The sequence below is a fragment of the Natator depressus genome, chromosome 5, assembly GCF_965152275.1.
Source record: "Natator depressus isolate rNatDep1 chromosome 5, rNatDep2.hap1, whole genome shotgun sequence".
Lineage (NCBI taxonomy): Eukaryota > Metazoa > Chordata > Testudines > Cheloniidae > Natator > Natator depressus.
This window is the reverse complement of record NC_134238.1, coordinates 122128915-122145315: the sequence shown is the minus strand read 5'-3', so window position 1 is coordinate 122145315 and position 16401 is coordinate 122128915. Positions and strand designations below refer to the sequence as shown.

Sequence of the window (16401 nt, the reverse complement as noted above, 5' to 3'; positions counted from 1 at the left end):
GAAGCAGGACTAGCCCTGCAAGGGATGCCGTCCTGCATGACTAGTGAGGCCACCCTGTAACAAATGGTTCTGGGGAAGTGTGCCTGGGAAAGGACATTCAGGTTCTTTAATTCTGCAGAAGGAAGAGCCGACATCAGTCCACCATCTGCCAAAGCCGAACTGCAGCCTTAGTGAGGAGGCCCCACACTAGCTATGCAGGCAATTCAGCTGGATTCCTACCAGCAGCAGGGGGAACCCTTCAGGCCTCCAGCTTCTTTCCTTCCTCCACCATCTCATCAGGACATGGTGGGGAGTCTCCAGCAGGAGTGAAGGGTCCCACGATCCAGTCCAGGGGAATGTTCTGCATCACGTATTCCAGCAGCTCCCCCAGGGACTCCTGGGCCTTGGTTACGATCTCCCGACTCCGGGCAAGGGCACTGCTGGACAGATCCTGGAAACAGCCGGCACTGGAGAAGGAGGCCTGGAGCTCTTCTATACTGCTCGAGACCTGCTGGGCCTTGTCCTGGATAGTGCTGGGAAGGCCCTGGATGCTGCCCAGGAGAGTAAGGCAGGTGGTTTTCAGTTGCTGGGTGAGGCTCTGGGACGTGGCTAGAGCCTGAGCTTCAACCTGATGGAAGGAGAAAGAGAGACTGGAGTATCTGCAAGTTTCCCCTACACATGGGGGGATTTCACTGGAGCAAGGCTGGCAGGGCGAGAAGGAGAATACCTTTGTGGAGTCTGGTTCCTCCTGCCCTTCCAACTTCCCCCTGCAGCACTGGAGCCACATCTGGTACAGACAGTCCTGGCCATTGTGAAGCTTCTGATCTACAGCCTGCTTGGCATGGTTGATCTGCAGGAGGAGAGGGCAGTTAGCTGGGAAGAGCAGGAGGCGGCTGGCCAGGGAAGCTCTCCCACAGCTAGGTGTGGGCAGCAGGCAGGCAGCACTACTGCAGCGACACAGCTGGGCCCAGGAACAAACAGTGCCAATGGCACTGAGCAGGGGAGGCTGCAGAGACCGTGACCCACAGCAGCTACAGGGCAGCGGAGAGGGGTCGTGTTCCTACCAGGTCAATGATTTGCTGGAGCTGGGAGAGGGCCTCCAGGGTGCGCTGCCTGGCTTGTCTCATCTTGCCCAGGGCGTGCTGGTAGGCTCGCTGGCGCAGCGTGCTCGACAGGGAACCCAGACGCACGTAGTAACTCCGCTGCTCTGCAGGAGCCTCTCCAGGCCCCTCAAGGGGAGTTGTGGCAAGCTCAGCTGGAAGGGGGAAGGGGTCAGTTGGCAGCAGTGGTGCAAGCAAGCCAGTAAGGTCAGGTACGCCGCACCATTAAGACATTTGTTGCTGGTATGACGTACTGGAATGACCTTCAGTATCCACTGAAAACTGCAGGGCTCTCAGGAACCGCAGCAGCGAAAGGAGCAGAACGCTGGCAGCTCCTCCGGTGTGGCTGTACCGCCCCCAGCTGGCTCCCCTCCAATTCTTCCACGTTGTTCCAATTCCTGTCTGGAGTCTGTAGGGCCCCCCCGCACAAGGCAGGTGGGGTCATTTGGGGGGTAGTCATGTGCCCCCCCCCACTTTAGGGTCCCTCCCATGAGTCGCTGTACTGGTAATAATTAAAATCTACTTGCACCACCAGTATCCTGGCCCTGCCAACAAGGCAGGGATGCGCTCAGCCCTCCCAAAGCTTGTGACCGATGGAATCTTTCCCAGGGCATGTTTGAATGCTCTGCAGCACCGACCAGTAAGGCAGCAGGTAGCTGCACAGGGAGCAGCGTCAGAGCCAGACGACATGGCTAGCAGAGGGCCCAGCATGAAGGAACAAGGGGAGGGCTAGTAGCCAAGCTAAGTTGCAAGGAAGCCTGAAGGAGAGGTGGCTCTTTTGGCAGATCAGCTGTGAACACCGAGTCCGAGTCCAAGCCACGCCCCAAGACACCAGGGTCACATTGGTTTGTATTCAGGAGAGGGGATCTTACCAAGCTCCTCCTCTGTCATGGGGAGGTAGTAGTCCACCAGCTGCTCAGATTTCCCCAATGCTGTGTCTATGCCACTCGCAGCCATCTGCCCCATGCTGGAGGCCATCACTGTGCTCACGCTGCAGGTCACAGCGGATTTGGTCACCTCCACGCTCTCCTGGACAGCCCCTTGGGCCACGCTCACCATGCTGGTCACTGCATCCTTGGCCTCAGTGACCGTGCTGCAGACGGCATCCTGGGCACCCACCATTGTGGCACGCACAAGGTCTTGGGCATCCAAAGCCACCTAGAGGAAAAGGGGTCAGAAGAGAGGTCACTGAACACCTAGCGGAAGTGAAGGGCCCACAGCCTCACCCTGCTCCAGGACCAGCCGTGACACTCCTGTGGTTACCTTCTCAATCGGCTGCTGCAGGATGGGCAGCTGCTCCTCCAGTCTGTCCAGACCCCGAGAGGCATATTCATTGGCTGCTGCAACTGTAACACAACCACAGAACTCGTTCCCTTAATTCCTTCACGTGCACAGATCTCGTGGGGCTGCTAATCTGTGTACACTGGAGGACTGGTGTTCCTAAGCAAGTGTCCCAGGTTACTGATGGGAAAGCCAAGGAAGAGGGGTTGGGCAAGTTGCCCAAGGCTATGGAGCCAGTCTGGGTCAGTGCTGGTTTAGCACTCAGGAGATCCTGCTGCCAGTCATCTGTTCATCCACCCCCAGCTTCCCCTAGAAGATTTCAGGCGTCTCCAGTGCCTGCAATGGGCTCAGATCCCTTCAGCATTGGAGCTGCTTCCTGTGCCCTCTAGCAGGTATTGCTCCATGGCATTAGGTGCCATACACAGTGCATGTGGCTGTGTGGTACTGGGCCAGCCACGCACACCAGGGATTGTGCCTGGGCACTGCCTGCCTCTAGGCTGGCCCAGCTCAGCACCGGTACCTGAGCAAGAGTCCCCACTAGCAGCTGCTGCAGCCGTCAGAGCCGCTCCGCACAAGGCCAGTGCCTTGGCCAGATCACGTCCAGGAGCTAGCCGAGTTCAGGGGAGCATGAGAAGGGAGTCTGGATTCTGTTAGCTGCCAGTTGGAGGCCAAGCTCAGTAGTGGGCCTAGAGCCACTGTAGGCTGAGCCTGCCCCCAGACCCACCTCCCCCACCACACACCCACGAGTGTTCCAGCCTCCCCTCCCTTACTCACGCTGTGGCTCCAGCTGGTCCAGGATGGGCCGTGCCCCGGTGATGGCAGCAGAGGTGATGGCCCTCACCCCTGTCTCTGCCACCTCACAGACCGCTTTGATGGCTGGGTGGGTCTCTTTGGTGGCAGCGTAGCTGGCAGAGGCCATCTCACAGGCAGAGCTGACCAAGGGCAGGCCAGCCACCCTGTCCCCTGCAGTCTGAGGGAGGGAAAGAGGAGTCAGCTGAGGAAGAGCTCCTGGCTTGTCAAGGTGCCCCTCCTGTCTCTTTCCCTCTACAACTACTGATTCTGTAGGAGACGGTCCTCAGAGTTAGGCAGTCTCCTGTCCCTGTCAGCAGGGGTTCAGTGGCCTGCCTGTGACATTAGTTACACACCCAGAAGCCTGGTCCCACTGGAACAGCTGCCTATGTTCAGCAAGGTCTCAGGAACGCCGTTTCCATCCTGGCACGCCCACCAACAAAACAGAACTGTGTCACGATCTCGTTCCATCAGTGAGAGCAGGAGTGGAGAGACCTTTTGTCTTTCCAAGTGCAGTCTCTCCCAATCAGGAACCATGTCTCGGTCCAGCACCCGGTACAGTGCCCCCACTGGGCATTGCTATCAGCGGGATTTGCCGGTGTTTTAGTGCAGAGAGCATTCACAGGGTCACCAGTGCTGGTGCTCCTCCCGGATTCAGGGGGCATTTGTGGACAGTGACTACGGCACTCTGAGAACTAGAACTTGGAGCATTAGCTAGTGTTGTGGTTACGAGTCCCTGTCTCCAGCAGTGGAGACATTCAAGCTAGAACAGCCCTTCCAGCTGCCAAGCACACCTGCCTCCCCAGGAGGGACCCACCTGTTGCTCTTCTGCCTGGATCTCCACCTGTGGTTCATTTTCCTTAGCAGACATGGTGGAGTGAGATGTCCCTGCAAGACCCAAAAAGGAATATTGAGTGGCTACAGCAGGAACCAGTGAAATCAATGTGTGTAGGAACACCAAGAGAGCTGCTCCCGGTCCGTTTTCTCTAAGACCCAGACCAGGTTGTCCCCCTGTAGTAAGTCTCTCTGTACAGAGAACAGGCCAGGGCCTTAAACCTTTGATCTAAGGCAGGCTCAGAGACAGCCAGTTCCTCAAACCCAGGGATGCACTTGTAATCCACACACCTTGTGGGTGTGTTCTTCTGTCCCATCTCGTAGCACCAGAACCAGTTAGAGAGGCAGAGATTAACGCATCGGCTTTACAGTCTTAGCTAAGAGCCTTATGGCTTTTAGCTCATGCAGTAGAGGCTCATGCATTTAGCTCCAGAAGTCCCAGGTTTGATCCTGCCCATCACCAGGGTCTGTTGGTGTTACACACTCCCAAAGCTTCTCCTCAGACTTCTGGACCCAACAATGCCTCCCAAGGGGAGCACCAGGACACCTGCAAAGCTCAGAGGCACCCTCCTAGTTTCGTCTTTTCCCAGGTAATACCAGGGATAATTCCATTTGTCCCAGAGTACAATCACTGACAGAAGTTACCCTGCTGAAGATAGTAGCCAGTGACTACACACACAGAACACTGAATTGAGAAGGTATCATTGGTGAGCCTTCAGGGACCTCTAGAGTGAGTAGTGTAGGAGTCTCCCTGGATACTGAATTACATAGGAGATGATCATAATGCTCCCTTCTGACCTTAATATCTATGAGTCTACATAGGAGATGCCCACTATAGCAGCCAATTTAGCTAGTAAAAATACAAATATTTTCTATTGTCAGTTAGAGACTGGTCTGGTAAAGAAACAGATTCCAGTTCAGGGAAATTGACACCCTCACCCCTAGAGAGGAGAGTGAGACCACTAACTAGAAAGCTAGGGCCAGGAAGCATTTCTCTTATGGGAAGGCACCAGGCTTGTTTTTCTTTAGTGTTTCCTGCATTATCTGTTTCAGATACATATTGATTACCCAGAACGTCAATCTCAGCTGAATCAGCCACCTCAGTCAAGTGTTTCCACCTGCAAATCTTTAGGACAAGCCAGAACTCAGACCACAGCCAGAAGTCCCAATCCCCATCCCTGAGTGGGAACAGCATAGCTTAGCTCAGGTAGAGAGGTGAGTGGAGAGTTTTCCCATAGTCCAAGCCCTAATTTATTCTCCTTGTTAAATATTCTATTCTTCTCTAGGGAAGCCTCCACCTCTTAGAGCATACCATTAATCAAGGCCTCCCAGTCTGGAAGGCAGATAGTTTCCTTCCCTGGACTGTTTGCTCAGAAGACTCAGCTAGAAATGCTTTACACAAGTACAGCTACCAAGAACTGAAAGTAGCTAAGAGCTTCTGACCATTCAATCCTAGCCACTACTGGCCATCAGGCAAGACATTGGGTCACACTCTGTGTAAGAAAGAACCCCCATCTAAACACCCCCAGAACTTAAGACATAGCATAGAGGTTAAGCACACATCTTACCAAACTTCCACACTACTAATCCTTTGCCAATACTTGGATTTACCCCCCATCAGCCATTATATTCCTGTGATGATGTCATCATGGGGCTGGACACACTTGACAGACAGCTCAGGAGACCAATCACACAGCTGCATTCTCTACTTTGCCCAGTGAGGGCTGTGAGCTTCTGAAAAGTTACAGGGCTTCAGAGTTGCCAATCTTGCTTGGATGTGTTCCTGGAGGTCCCATCACATGACAATCTTTAATTAAAGATTAATCTTTAATTCCTGGAGAGTTCAGGACAATCCTGGAGGGCTGGAAACCTAGTTTCAGATTATGAGCTGTTTGGGGCAGGCCTTTTACTCTGTGTTAAGACAGTAACTAGCGCGATGGGATTCCAGTTCTGATTTTGGCTTCGAAATGCTATGGTAATACAAATAATAAGAATGCTTCATATTCTCAGAGTGCTCCAGTTGTTCTCTCTGAAGAGCGCCTTTACTCTCCTTTTCCCTGGTAACATTTTCAGTGTAGAAGGTTTTTTGTCAGTAAAACCATCTAAGAGAGGAGAGTGCTGATAGCTGTTGTATTATTTTCCTTTGTTGCCCACCCCAGAAGAGGCTGGCGAAGTTATTCTGGCCCAGCTGGTACAAGTTGCTTCCTCAGTTCATTTTTAGCTTTCCTGTTGGTTGACTTGTCCAGGGAAGAGAACATGGCACAGGTTTTTAAAGGTATTTAGCTATTGCTCCTCTCAGCATTGCAAGCCCTAAGTGAGTTAGGCCCAGAACCGCAAAGAGAGTTAGGCTGCCCCACACTGGGCAATAAGGGGTTAAAGACTGAGTGCAGTGAGCAGTTCCAATATAAGTGTCAGTTCGATACGTGGAACCCCCAGGCTCCGGGGGCATCAGGGGAGCATTTGGGCAGATGCTGGGGGTGACACCGCCACAGGGAAGGACTAAGTGGGGAGACAAGCTCAGGGAAAAGTTTGCGGGGGGGTGTCAGTTATAGCCACTATGCTCGGCTCTGCCCTCTCCCCATTATCATTCCTGGCCTAGTTACTTCAGTGCCAGGGTCCTTCCCAGCCAGAGTGACAGCAGATCACACCAGGCATAACTTCGTCCCATAACCTCCCCATCACCCTTCACACAGGGAGTAAAATCAAAGCAGGGAGTGCAAATGCCTGGAGCAGCTGAGCAGAGTGACAGTGGCCTGCGACTGAGGCAGGTGCTCACCTCACTCCTTTAAAGCAAGCCGAGATGTTCATACCCATGTGTCTGTCCCACAGAGGGATGTGAGTGGGCCTCCATCCAGACACACGATCTTCAGCTTCAGTGGCTGCAAGGGCCAGAGTTAGTCCCTGGTTCTGCAATGAGCCCTGCACAAACCAGCCCCTGCATTTACTCAGAGCCCAGTAACTTCAACATGGAGTTGGGAAGAGTAGCTGAGTTCCAGAGGGCTCTGCACAGGTGCAAGTATCCCTAGCACAGAGAGACCATTGCATGCTCAGGGCTTAGAAACCACAGATTAGCTGCAGGTGCTGCGCTCATGAAACATAGGCTGCAATGTTCTTCATGCTGTAAAGAAATTCCAGCTCCCACTTCTATCCAAGTTTGAAGCTAATATCTGTTGATGTGAAATCCACTCATTGACATCACACATTTTATTAGACTTGGACTAAAGAGGAAAGAGCTTCACTGGGCTTGAACACAGAAGTCACATTAGCTGACCAGCACTCCTGAAGTGTGCACTTACTCTTCCATATCCCTAAAAGGAGCAGGCTAGGACCTTTCCTCACCCCAGCAGGTTTCCACCTAGCTAGTGTGTTGGAGGGGGCCTCTGTTAATCCAGAACACAGCAGGGAATGTAACACACTTCCAGTTACACAGGCAAATTAGCCTCAGTGATCGCTCCCTGTCAATTAGGGAGTTTCTGACATTTCTGGAGGAAAGGACCTCGAGGTTACAGTGGACAAGAAGCTGGCTATGAGTCCACAGTGTGCACTTGTTGCCAAAGATGGCCAATGACATTTTGGGCTGTGTAAATAGGGGCATTGCTAGCAGATCAATGGATGTGATTGTTCCCCTGTATTCAACATTGGTGAGTCCTCATCTGGAGTACTATGTACAGTTTCGGGCCCTACACTACAAAAAGGATGTGAAAAAATTGGAAAGGGTCCAGCAGAGGGCAACAAAAATGTTTAGGGGACTGGAACACATGACTTATGAGAGGTTGAGGAAACTGGAATACTTTAGCCTGCAGAAGAGAAGAATGAGCGGGGGGATTTGATAGCTGCTTTCAACTACCTGAGAGGGAGTTCCAAAGAGGATGGATCTAGACTCTTCTCAGTGGTACAGATGACAGAACAAGTATCAATGGTCTCAAGTTGCAGTGGGGGAGGTTTTGTTTGGACATTAGGAAAAAACTTTTTCCCACTAGGAAGCTGGTGAAGCACTGGAATGCATTACCTAGGAAGGTGGTGGAATCTCCTTCCTTTGAAGTTTTTCAGGTTGAGTTTGACTAAACCCTGGCTGGGATGGTTTAGTTGGGGATTGGTCCTGCTTTGAGCAGGGGGTTGGATTAGATGACCTCCTAAGGTCCCTTCCAACCCCCATATTCTAGGAGTCTATGGAAAGCTTTGTATCCCCTGTCCACTGGAGTACAAGACAGGCCCTGTCCAATGAGATCAGGCGTAACCAGCCCTGGGAGCTGCTTACATCACCACTTTGATTACTAGTCTCCATCTTTGAGAGCTACACACCCATTCCTGGTCATGGTCCTGCTGCAATACTGAACCCAAGAGACATTTCCTTGCCTGAAGCTTTTTAATACCTCAAGGCCGACTTAGGAAAAGCAACAGTGATGGAGCTGCCTAGATGCCATTACCCACTTGTGACTTCAAGCATAGACACAAGCTCTCAGGAAAATGCATTACAAGCCCAGCACTGGTCCTATTATGGATCTCCCACAACCCTGAGCCACGTGCCTGTATAGTTATTGGCCTGGCTAGGTTTACACTAGGCAGTAGGAAAGGTTAGGCTGGTGCTTGGCTAACGGCAGGGAGGAAGGACGCAGGCTGGCTGATGTCCATGCTTCAGCAAGACTGTCTGCTGCTCTATTTCTTGCAGCTAGTCTCCCCGTGTGTGTGTTTTGTTAAATCCCAGTTGCCTGGAGTTGTCAATTCACCATCTTTTCCGAGACACTTCCAACCTGTTGAGCTTCTTGTACTGGACTAGAGGCAAGGCCCCACAGTCTCCCACCACTGTATGTGACCCTTTTAACTTCGCTCATTACCAGTAGTAGGTTCTCAGTTCTCCACACACCCCATTTCCTGTCAAGGCCATAGTGCCCTATCTCAACAACCTGGGTTCTTCCCTCTGTTAGTTGGTCTCAGAGTCTGTAATGTTGCCTTGCTACCCACTGGAAGCCAGACGAGTGTGCTCAATGGGCTGTTGCCTCCTTCTACATGAGAAAAGTCTCAATGGAAGAGTGTCAAATGGGGGGACCTGAAGAGATGCCTTCACCAAGGAGATGAGCTCAGCCATTCTGGAGCCCTGCCAGAGAACAAGTGGGTGGAGGGGGTTTGTGTGTATGAAGAAGAGGGGCATGGGGTCACCTGTACGGTATATGTTTCTACAGAGCATGAGCCAGGGAGGGAATCACATTAAGCAGACAGCAATTTGAATGCAGTTGCAGTTTATTGTGACATTAAACCCTAGTTTTACACATTACAAATCTAGGAAAAAGATCAAGCTCCGGAGCACTTCCTATATAGAGAGGAAGACAGCTGTATGTATGTCCTGAGAGAAGCAGACTAGCCCTGCAAGGGATGCAGTCCTGCATGACTAGTGATGCCACCCTGTAACCGGTAATACATGGTTCTGGGGGGGCGTGCGTGGGAAATGACATTCACGTTCTGCAATTCTGCAGAACGAAGAGTTGACCTCCGTCCACCATCTGACAAAGCAGAACTGCGGCCTCAGCAAGGAGACCCCATACTAGCTATGCAGGCAATTCAGCTGGATTCCTTCCAGCAGCAGGGGGAACCCTTCAGGCCTCCACCTTCTTTCCTTCCTCCACCAGCTCATCAGGAGACGGTGGGGAGTCTCCAGCGGGAGTGAAGGGTCCCACGATCCAGTCCAGGGGAATGTTCTGCATCACGTATTCCAGCAGCTCATCCAGGGACTCCTGGGCCTTGGTCACCATCTCCTGACTACGGGCAAGGGCACTGCTGGACAGATCCTGGAAACAGCCGGCACTGGAGAAGGAGGCCTGGAGCTCTTCTATACTGCTCGAGACCTGCTGGGCCTTGTCCTGGATAGTGCTGGGAAGGCCCTGGATGCTGCCCAAGAGAGTAAGGCAGGTGGTTTTCAGTTGCTGGGTGAGGCTCTGGGACATGGCTAGAGCCTGAGCTTCAACCTGATGGAAGGAGAAAGAGACTGGAGTATCTGCAAGTTTCCCCTACAGATGGGGGGAGTTGGCTGAAACAAGGCTGTGAGGGCGAGAAGGAGCATACCTTTGCGGAGTCTGGTTCCTCCTGCCCTTCCAACTTGCCCCTGCAGCACTGGAGCCACATCTGGTACAGACGGTCCTGGCCATTGTGAAGCTTCTGATCTACAGCCTGGTTGATCTGCAGGAGGAGAGGGCAGTTAGCTGGGAAGAGCAGGAGGCGGCTGGCCAGGGAAGTTCTCCCACAGTTAAGTGTGGGCAGCAAGCCGGCAGCACTACTGCAGTGACACAGCTGGGCATAGGAAAAACTGTGCCAATGGCACTGAGCATGGGAGGCTGCAGAGACCGTGTCAAGGTTCCTCCCCCACTCTGAACTCTAGGGTACAGATGTGGGGACCTGCATGAAAACATCCTGAGCTTACTTTCACCAGCTGAGGTTAAACCTTCCCCAAGGTACAAATTAATTTTACCCTTTGCCCTTGGAATTTCCACTGCCACCACCAAACTCTAACTGGGTTTACTGGGAAACGTAGTTTGGACACGTCTTCCCTCCCAAAAATCCTCCCAACCCTTGCACCCCACTTCCCGGGGAAGGTTTGGTAAAAATCCTGACCAGTTCGCGTAGGTGACCTCAGACCCAAACCCTTGGATCGGAGAACAATGAAAAAGCATTCAGTTTTCTTACAAGAAGGCTTTTAATAGAAGTAAAGGAATCACCTCTGTAAAATCAGGATGGTAGATACCTTACAGGGTAATTAGATTCAAAACAGAGAATCCCTCTAGGCAAAACCTTAAGTTACAAAATAGACACAGACAGGGATAGTCATACTATTCAGCACAGTTCTTCTCAGCCATTTAAAGAAATCATAATCTAACACATACCTAGCTAGGTTACTTACTAAAAGTTCTAAGACTCCATTCCTGTTCTGTTTCTGGCAAAAGCAGCATACAGCCACAGACCCTTTGTGTCTCTCCCTCCTCCCAGCTTTTGAAAGTATCTTGTCTCCTCATTGGACATTTTGGTTAGGTGCCAGCAAGGTTACCTTTAGCTTCTTAACCCTTTATAGGCGAGAGCATTTTTCCTCTGGCCAGGAGGGATTTTAAAGTGGTTTACCCTTCCCTTTATATTTAAGGCAGACCGTGACCCACAGCAGCTACAGGGCAGGGGAGAGGGGTCGTGTTCCTACCAGGTCAATGATTTGCTGGAGCCGGGAGAGGGCCTCCAGGGTGCTCTGCCTGGCTTGGCTCATCTTGCCCAGGGCGTGCTGGTAGGCTCGCTGGCGCAGCGTGCTCGAAAGGGAACCCAGACGCACGTAGTAACTCCGCTGCTCTGCAGGAGCCTCTCCAGGCCCCTCAACGGGAGTTGTGGCAAGCTCAGCTGGAAGGGGAAAGGATCAGTTGGCAGCAGTGGTGCAAGTAAGGCAGTAAGGTCAGGTACGCCGCACCATTAAGACATTTGTTGCTGGTATGACATACTGGAATGACGTTCGGTATCCACTGAAAACTGCAGGGCTCTCAGGAACCGCAGCAGCAAAAGGAGCAGAACGCTGGCAGCTCCTCCGGTGTGGCTGTACCGCCCCCAGCTGGCCCCCCACCAGCCCTTCCACGTAGTTGCATCTCCTGTCTGGGGTCTGTAGAGCCCCCATGCACAAGGCAGGGTGGGGTCGCTTGGGGGGAGTCAAGTGTCCCTCCCTCCCCCCCCCACATTTGGGTCCCTCCCATGAGTCGCCGTACTGGTAAGAATTAAAATCTACTTTTACCACCAGTTGGCAGGGCTAGGATACAAGGCGGGGATGCGTTCAGCCCTCCCAAACTTGTGACCTATGCAATCTTTCCCAGGGCACATTTGGATGCCCCGCAGCACCGACCAGTAAGGGAGTGAGTAACTGCACAGGGAGCAGTGTCAGAGCCATCAGACCGGACGGGCAGAGGGCCCAGCATGAAGGAACTAAGGGAGGGCTAGTAGCCAAGATAGGTTGCAAGGGAGCCCGAAGGAGAGGAGAGGTGGCTCTTTTGGCAGATCAGCTGTGGACACTGAGTCCAAGCTGAGCCCCAAGACACCAGGGTCACGTTGGTTTGTATTCAGCAGAGAGGTTCTTACCGAGCTCCTCCTCGGTCATGGGGAGGTAGTAATCCACCAGCTGCTCAGATTTCCCCAATGCTGTGTCTATGCCACTCGCAGCCATCTGCCCCATACTGGAGGCCATCACTGTGCTCATGCTGCAGGTCACAGCGGATTTGGTCACCTCCACGCTCTCCTGGACAGCCCCTTGGGCCACGCCCACCATGCTGGTCACTGCATCCTTGGCCTCAGTGACCGTGCTGCAGACGGCATCCTGGGCACCCACCATTGTGGCACGCACGAGGTCTTGGGCATCCAAAGCCACCTAGAGGCAAAGGGGTCAGAAGAGAGGTCACTGAACACCTAGCGGAAGTGAAGGGCCCACAGCCCCATCCTGCTCCTGGACCAGCCGTGACACTCCTGTGGTTACCTTCTCAATCGGCTGCTGCAGGATGGGCAGCTGCTCCTCCAGTCTGTCCAGACCCCGACAGGCATATTCATTGGCTGCTGCAACTGAAACACAACCACAGAACTCGTTCCCTTAATTCCTTCACGTGCACAGATCTCGTGGGGCTGCTAATCTGTGTACACTGGAGGACTGGTGTTCCTAAGCAAGTGTCCCAGGTTACTGATGGGAAAGCCAAGGAAGAGAGGTTGGGCAAGCTGCCCAAGACTATGGAGCCAGTCTGGGTCAGCGCAGGTTTAGCACTCAGGAGATCCCGCTGCCAGTCATCTGTTCATCCACCCCCAGCTTCTCCTAGAGGATTCCAGTGCCTGCAATGGGCTCAGATCCCTTCAGCATTGGAGCTGCTTCCTGTGCCCTCTAGCAGGTATTGCTCCATGGCATTAGGTGCCATACACAGTGCATGTGGCTGTGTGGTACTGGGCCAGCCACGCACACCAGGGATTGTGCCTGGGCACTGCCTGCCTCTAGGCTGGCCCAGCTCAGCACCGGTACCTGAGGAAGAGTCCCCACTAGCAGCTGCTGCAGCCGTCAGAGCCGCTCTGCGCAAGGCCAATGCCTTGGCCAGATCACGTCCAGGAGCTAGCCGAGTTCAGGGGAGCATGAGAAGGGAGTCTGGATTCTGTTTGCTGCCAGTTGGAGGCCAAGCTCAGTAGTGGGCCTAGAGCCACTGTAGGCTGAGTCTGCCCCCAGACCCACCTCCCCCACCACACACCCACGAGTGTTCCAGCCTCCCCTCCCTTACTCACGCTGTGGCTCCAGCTGGTCCAGGATGGGCTGTGCCCCGGTGATGGCAGCAGAGGTGATGGCCCTCACCCCTGTCTCTGCCACCTCACAGACCGCTTTGATGGCTGGGTGGGTCTCTTTGGTGGCAGCGTAGCTGGCAGAGGCCATCTCACAGGCAGAGCTGACCAAGGGCATGCCAGCCACCCTGTCCCCTGCAGTCTGAGGGAGGGAAAGAGGAGTCAGCTGAGGAAGAGCTCCTGGCTTGTCAAGGTGCCCCTCCTGTCTCTTTCCCTCTACAACTACTGATTCTGTAGGAGACGGTCCTCAGAGTTAGGCAGTCTCCTGTCCCTGTCAGCAGGGGTTCAGTGGCCTGCCTGTGACATTAGTTACACACCCAGAAGCCTGGTCCCACTGGAACAGCTGCCTATAGTCAGCAAGGTCTCAGGAACGCCGTTTCCATCGTGGCACGCCCACCAACAAAACAGAACTGTGTCACGATCTCGTTCCATCAGTGAGAGCAGGAGTGGAGAGACCTTTTGTCTTTCCAAGGTCAGTCTCTCCCAATCAGGAACCATGTCTCGGTCCAGCACCCGGTACAGTGCCCCCACTGGGCATTGCTATCAGCGGGATTTGCCGGTGTTCTAGTGCAGAGAGCATTCACAGGGGCACCAGCGCTGGTGCTCCTCCCGGATTCAGGGGGCTTTTGTGGGCAGTGACTACGGCACTCTGAGAACTAGAACTTGGAGCATGAGCTAGTGTTGTGGTTACGAGTCCCTGTCTCCAGCAGTGGAGACATTCAAGCTAGAACAGCCCTTCCAGCTGCCAAGCACACCTGCCTCCCCAGGAGGGACCCACCTGTTGCTCTTCTGCCTGGATCTCCACCTGTGGTTCATTTTCCTTAGCAGACATGGTGGAGCGAGATGTCCCTGCAAGACCCAAAAAGGAATATTGAGTGGCTACTGCAGAACACAGTGAAATCAATGGAACACCAGGAGGGCTGCTCCCAGTCCATTTTCTCCAAGATTCAGACCAGGTTGTCCCCCTGTAGTAAGTCTCTCTGTACAGAGAACAGGCCAGGGCCTTAAACCTTTGATCTAAGGCAGGCTCAGAGACAGCCAGTTCCTCAGGTCCAGGGATGCACTTGTAATCCACACACCTTGTGGGTGTGTTCTTCCGTCCCATCTCGTGGCACGAGGACCAGTTAGAGAGACAGAGATTAACGCATCGGCTTTACAGTCTTAGCTAAGAGCCTTGTGGCTTTTAGCTCATGCAGCAGAGGCTCATGCATTTAGCTCCAGAGGTCCCAGGTTTGATCCTGCCCATCACCAGGGTCTCTCGGTGTTGCACACTCCCAAAGCTTCTCCTCAGACTTCTAGACCCAACAATGCCTCCCAAGGGGAGCACCAGGACACCTGCAAAGCTCAGAGGCACCCTCCTCGTTTAGTCTTTTCCCAGATAATACCAGGGATAATTGAATTTGTCCCAGAGTACAATCACTGACAGAAGTTACCCTGCTGAAGGTAGTAGCCATTGAGTACACACACAGAACACTGAATTGAGAAGATACCGCTGGTGAGCCTTCAGGGACCTCTGGAGTGAGTCCTGTAGGAGTCTCCCTGGATACTGAATTACATAGGAGATGATCATAGTTGTCCCTTCTGGCCTTAATATCTATGAGTCTACGTAGGAGATGCCCACTATGGCAGGCTGGTTATTTTAAAGCCAATTTAGCTGGTAAAAATACAAATATTTTCTCTTCTCAGTTAAAGACTGGTCTGCTAAAGAACAGATTCCAGTTCAGGTAAATTGACACCATCACCCCTAGAGGCAAGAGCGAGACCACTAACTAGAAAACTAGAGCCAGGAAGCATTTCCCTTATGGGAAGGCACCAGGCCTGTTTTCTTTTCGTGTTTCCTGCATTATCTTTTTCAGATACATATTGGTTACCCAGCACTCCAGTCTCAGCTGAATCAGCCACCTCAGTCAAGTGTTTCCACCTGCAGATCATTAGGACAAGCCAGAAGTCCCAATCCCCATTCCTGAGTGGGAACAGCATAGCTTAGCTCAGGTAGAGAAGTGAGTAGAGAGTTTTCCCATAGTCCAAGCCCTAATTTAATTCTCTTTGGTAAATATTCTATTCTTCTCTACAGAAGCCTCCACCTCCTAGAACATACAATTAATCAAGGCCTCCCAGTCTGGAAGGCAGATAGTTTCCTTCCTTGGACTGTTTGCTCAGAAGACTCAGCTAGAAATGCTTTACACAAGAACAGCTACCAAGCACTGAAAGTAGCTAAGAGTTTCTGACCATTCAATCCTAGCCACTACTGGCCATCAGGCAAGACATTGGGTCACACTCTGTGTAAGAAAGAACCCCCATCTAAACACACACAGAACCTAGAAACCAGAGACATAGTATAGAGGTTAAGCACACATCTTACCAAACTTCCACACTACTAATCCTTTGCCAGTACTAGAATCAACCCCGCCCCGCCATTATATTCCTGTGATGATGTCATCATGGGGCTGGACACACTTGACAGACAGCTCAGGAGACCAATCACACAGCTGCATTCTCTACTTTGCTCAGTGAGGGCTGTGAGCCTCTGAAAAGTTACAGGGTTTCAGAGTTGCCAATCTTGCTTGGATGTGTTCCTGGAGGTCCCATCACATGACAATCTTTAGTTCCTCGAGACTCCAGGATGATCCTGTAGGGCTGGCAAACCTAGTTTCAGATTATGAGCTGTTTGGGGCATGCCTTTTACTCTGTGTTAAGACAGTACCTAGCATGATGGGATTCCAGTTCTGATTTTGGCTTCGAAATGCTACGGTCATACAAATAATAAGAATGCTTCATATTCTCAGAGTGCTCCAGTTGTTCTCTCTGAAGAGCGCCTTTGCGCTCCATTTCCCTGGGAACATTTTCAGTGTAGAAGGTTTTTTATCAGTAAAACCATCTAAGAGAGGAGAGTGCTGATAGCTGTTGTATTATTTTGCTGTCTTGCCCACTCCAGAAGAGGCTGGGGAAGTTATTCTGGCCCAGCTGGCACAAGATACTTTCTCAGTTCATTTATAGCTTTCCTGTTGGTTGACTTGTCCAGGGAAGAGAACATGGCACAGGTTTTTAAAGGTATTTAGCTATTGCTCCTCTCAGCATTGCAAGCCCTAAGTGAGTTAGG

General features: G+C 52.3%; 2 protein-coding genes across 2 annotated transcripts; both read right to left on the bottom strand.

Annotated features, from left to right (window-relative positions):
* Positions 1–238: 238 nt before the first annotated feature.
* LOC141987089 (perilipin-3-like) lies at positions 239–5591 on the bottom strand. The gene is made up of 8 exons (XM_074952132.1): positions 5552–5591; positions 3967–4067; positions 3135–3330; positions 2343–2425; positions 1952–2237; positions 1044–1234; positions 707–829; positions 239–607 (listed from the first exon to the last, which is right to left on the bottom strand). The coding sequence occupies exons 2-8, from the start codon at positions 4018–4020 to the stop codon at positions 239–241; spliced, it is 1302 nt and encodes a 433-aa protein (XP_074808233.1). The 5' UTR covers positions 4021–4067; positions 5552–5591.
* Positions 5592–9574: 3983 nt separating this feature from the next.
* Positions 9575–15685, bottom strand: LOC141987088 (perilipin-3-like). Its single transcript, XM_074952130.1, has 8 exons — positions 15664–15685; positions 14080–14180; positions 13248–13443; positions 12466–12548; positions 12075–12360; positions 11161–11351; positions 10041–10154; positions 9575–9943 (listed from the first exon to the last, which is right to left on the bottom strand). Exons 2-8 carry the CDS (start codon positions 14131–14133, stop codon positions 9575–9577), a joined length of 1293 nt encoding a protein of 430 aa, XP_074808231.1. The 5' UTR covers positions 14134–14180; positions 15664–15685.
* Between the last annotated feature and the right edge of the window lie 716 nt (positions 15686–16401).

Excerpts from the sequence above, each read along its gene's own strand:
- LOC141987089 (XM_074952132.1), bottom strand. The coding sequence starts at position 4,020 with ATGTCTGCTAAGGAAAATGAACCACAGGTGGAGATCCAGGCAGAAGAG. Across the intron at positions 3,331-3,966 it reads TCCAGGCAGAAGAGCAACAG|ACTGCAGGGGACAGGGTGGC; the intron begins GTGGGTCCCTCC and ends TCCCTCCCTCAG. Across the intron at positions 830-1,043 it reads TCCAGCAAATCATTGACCTG|ATCAACCATGCCAAGCAGGC; the intron begins GTAGGAACACGA and ends CTCCTCCTGCAG.
- LOC141987088 (XM_074952130.1), bottom strand. The coding sequence starts at position 14,133 with ATGTCTGCTAAGGAAAATGAACCACAGGTGGAGATCCAGGCAGAAGAG. Across the intron at positions 12,549-13,247 it reads GGACCAGCTGGAGCCACAGC|TTGCAGCAGCCAATGAATAT; the intron begins GTGAGTAAGGGA and ends GTTGTGTTTCAG. Across the intron at positions 9,944-10,040 it reads AGGAACCAGACTCCGCAAAG|GTTGAAGCTCAGGCTCTAGC; the intron begins GTATGCTCCTTC and ends TCCTTCCATCAG.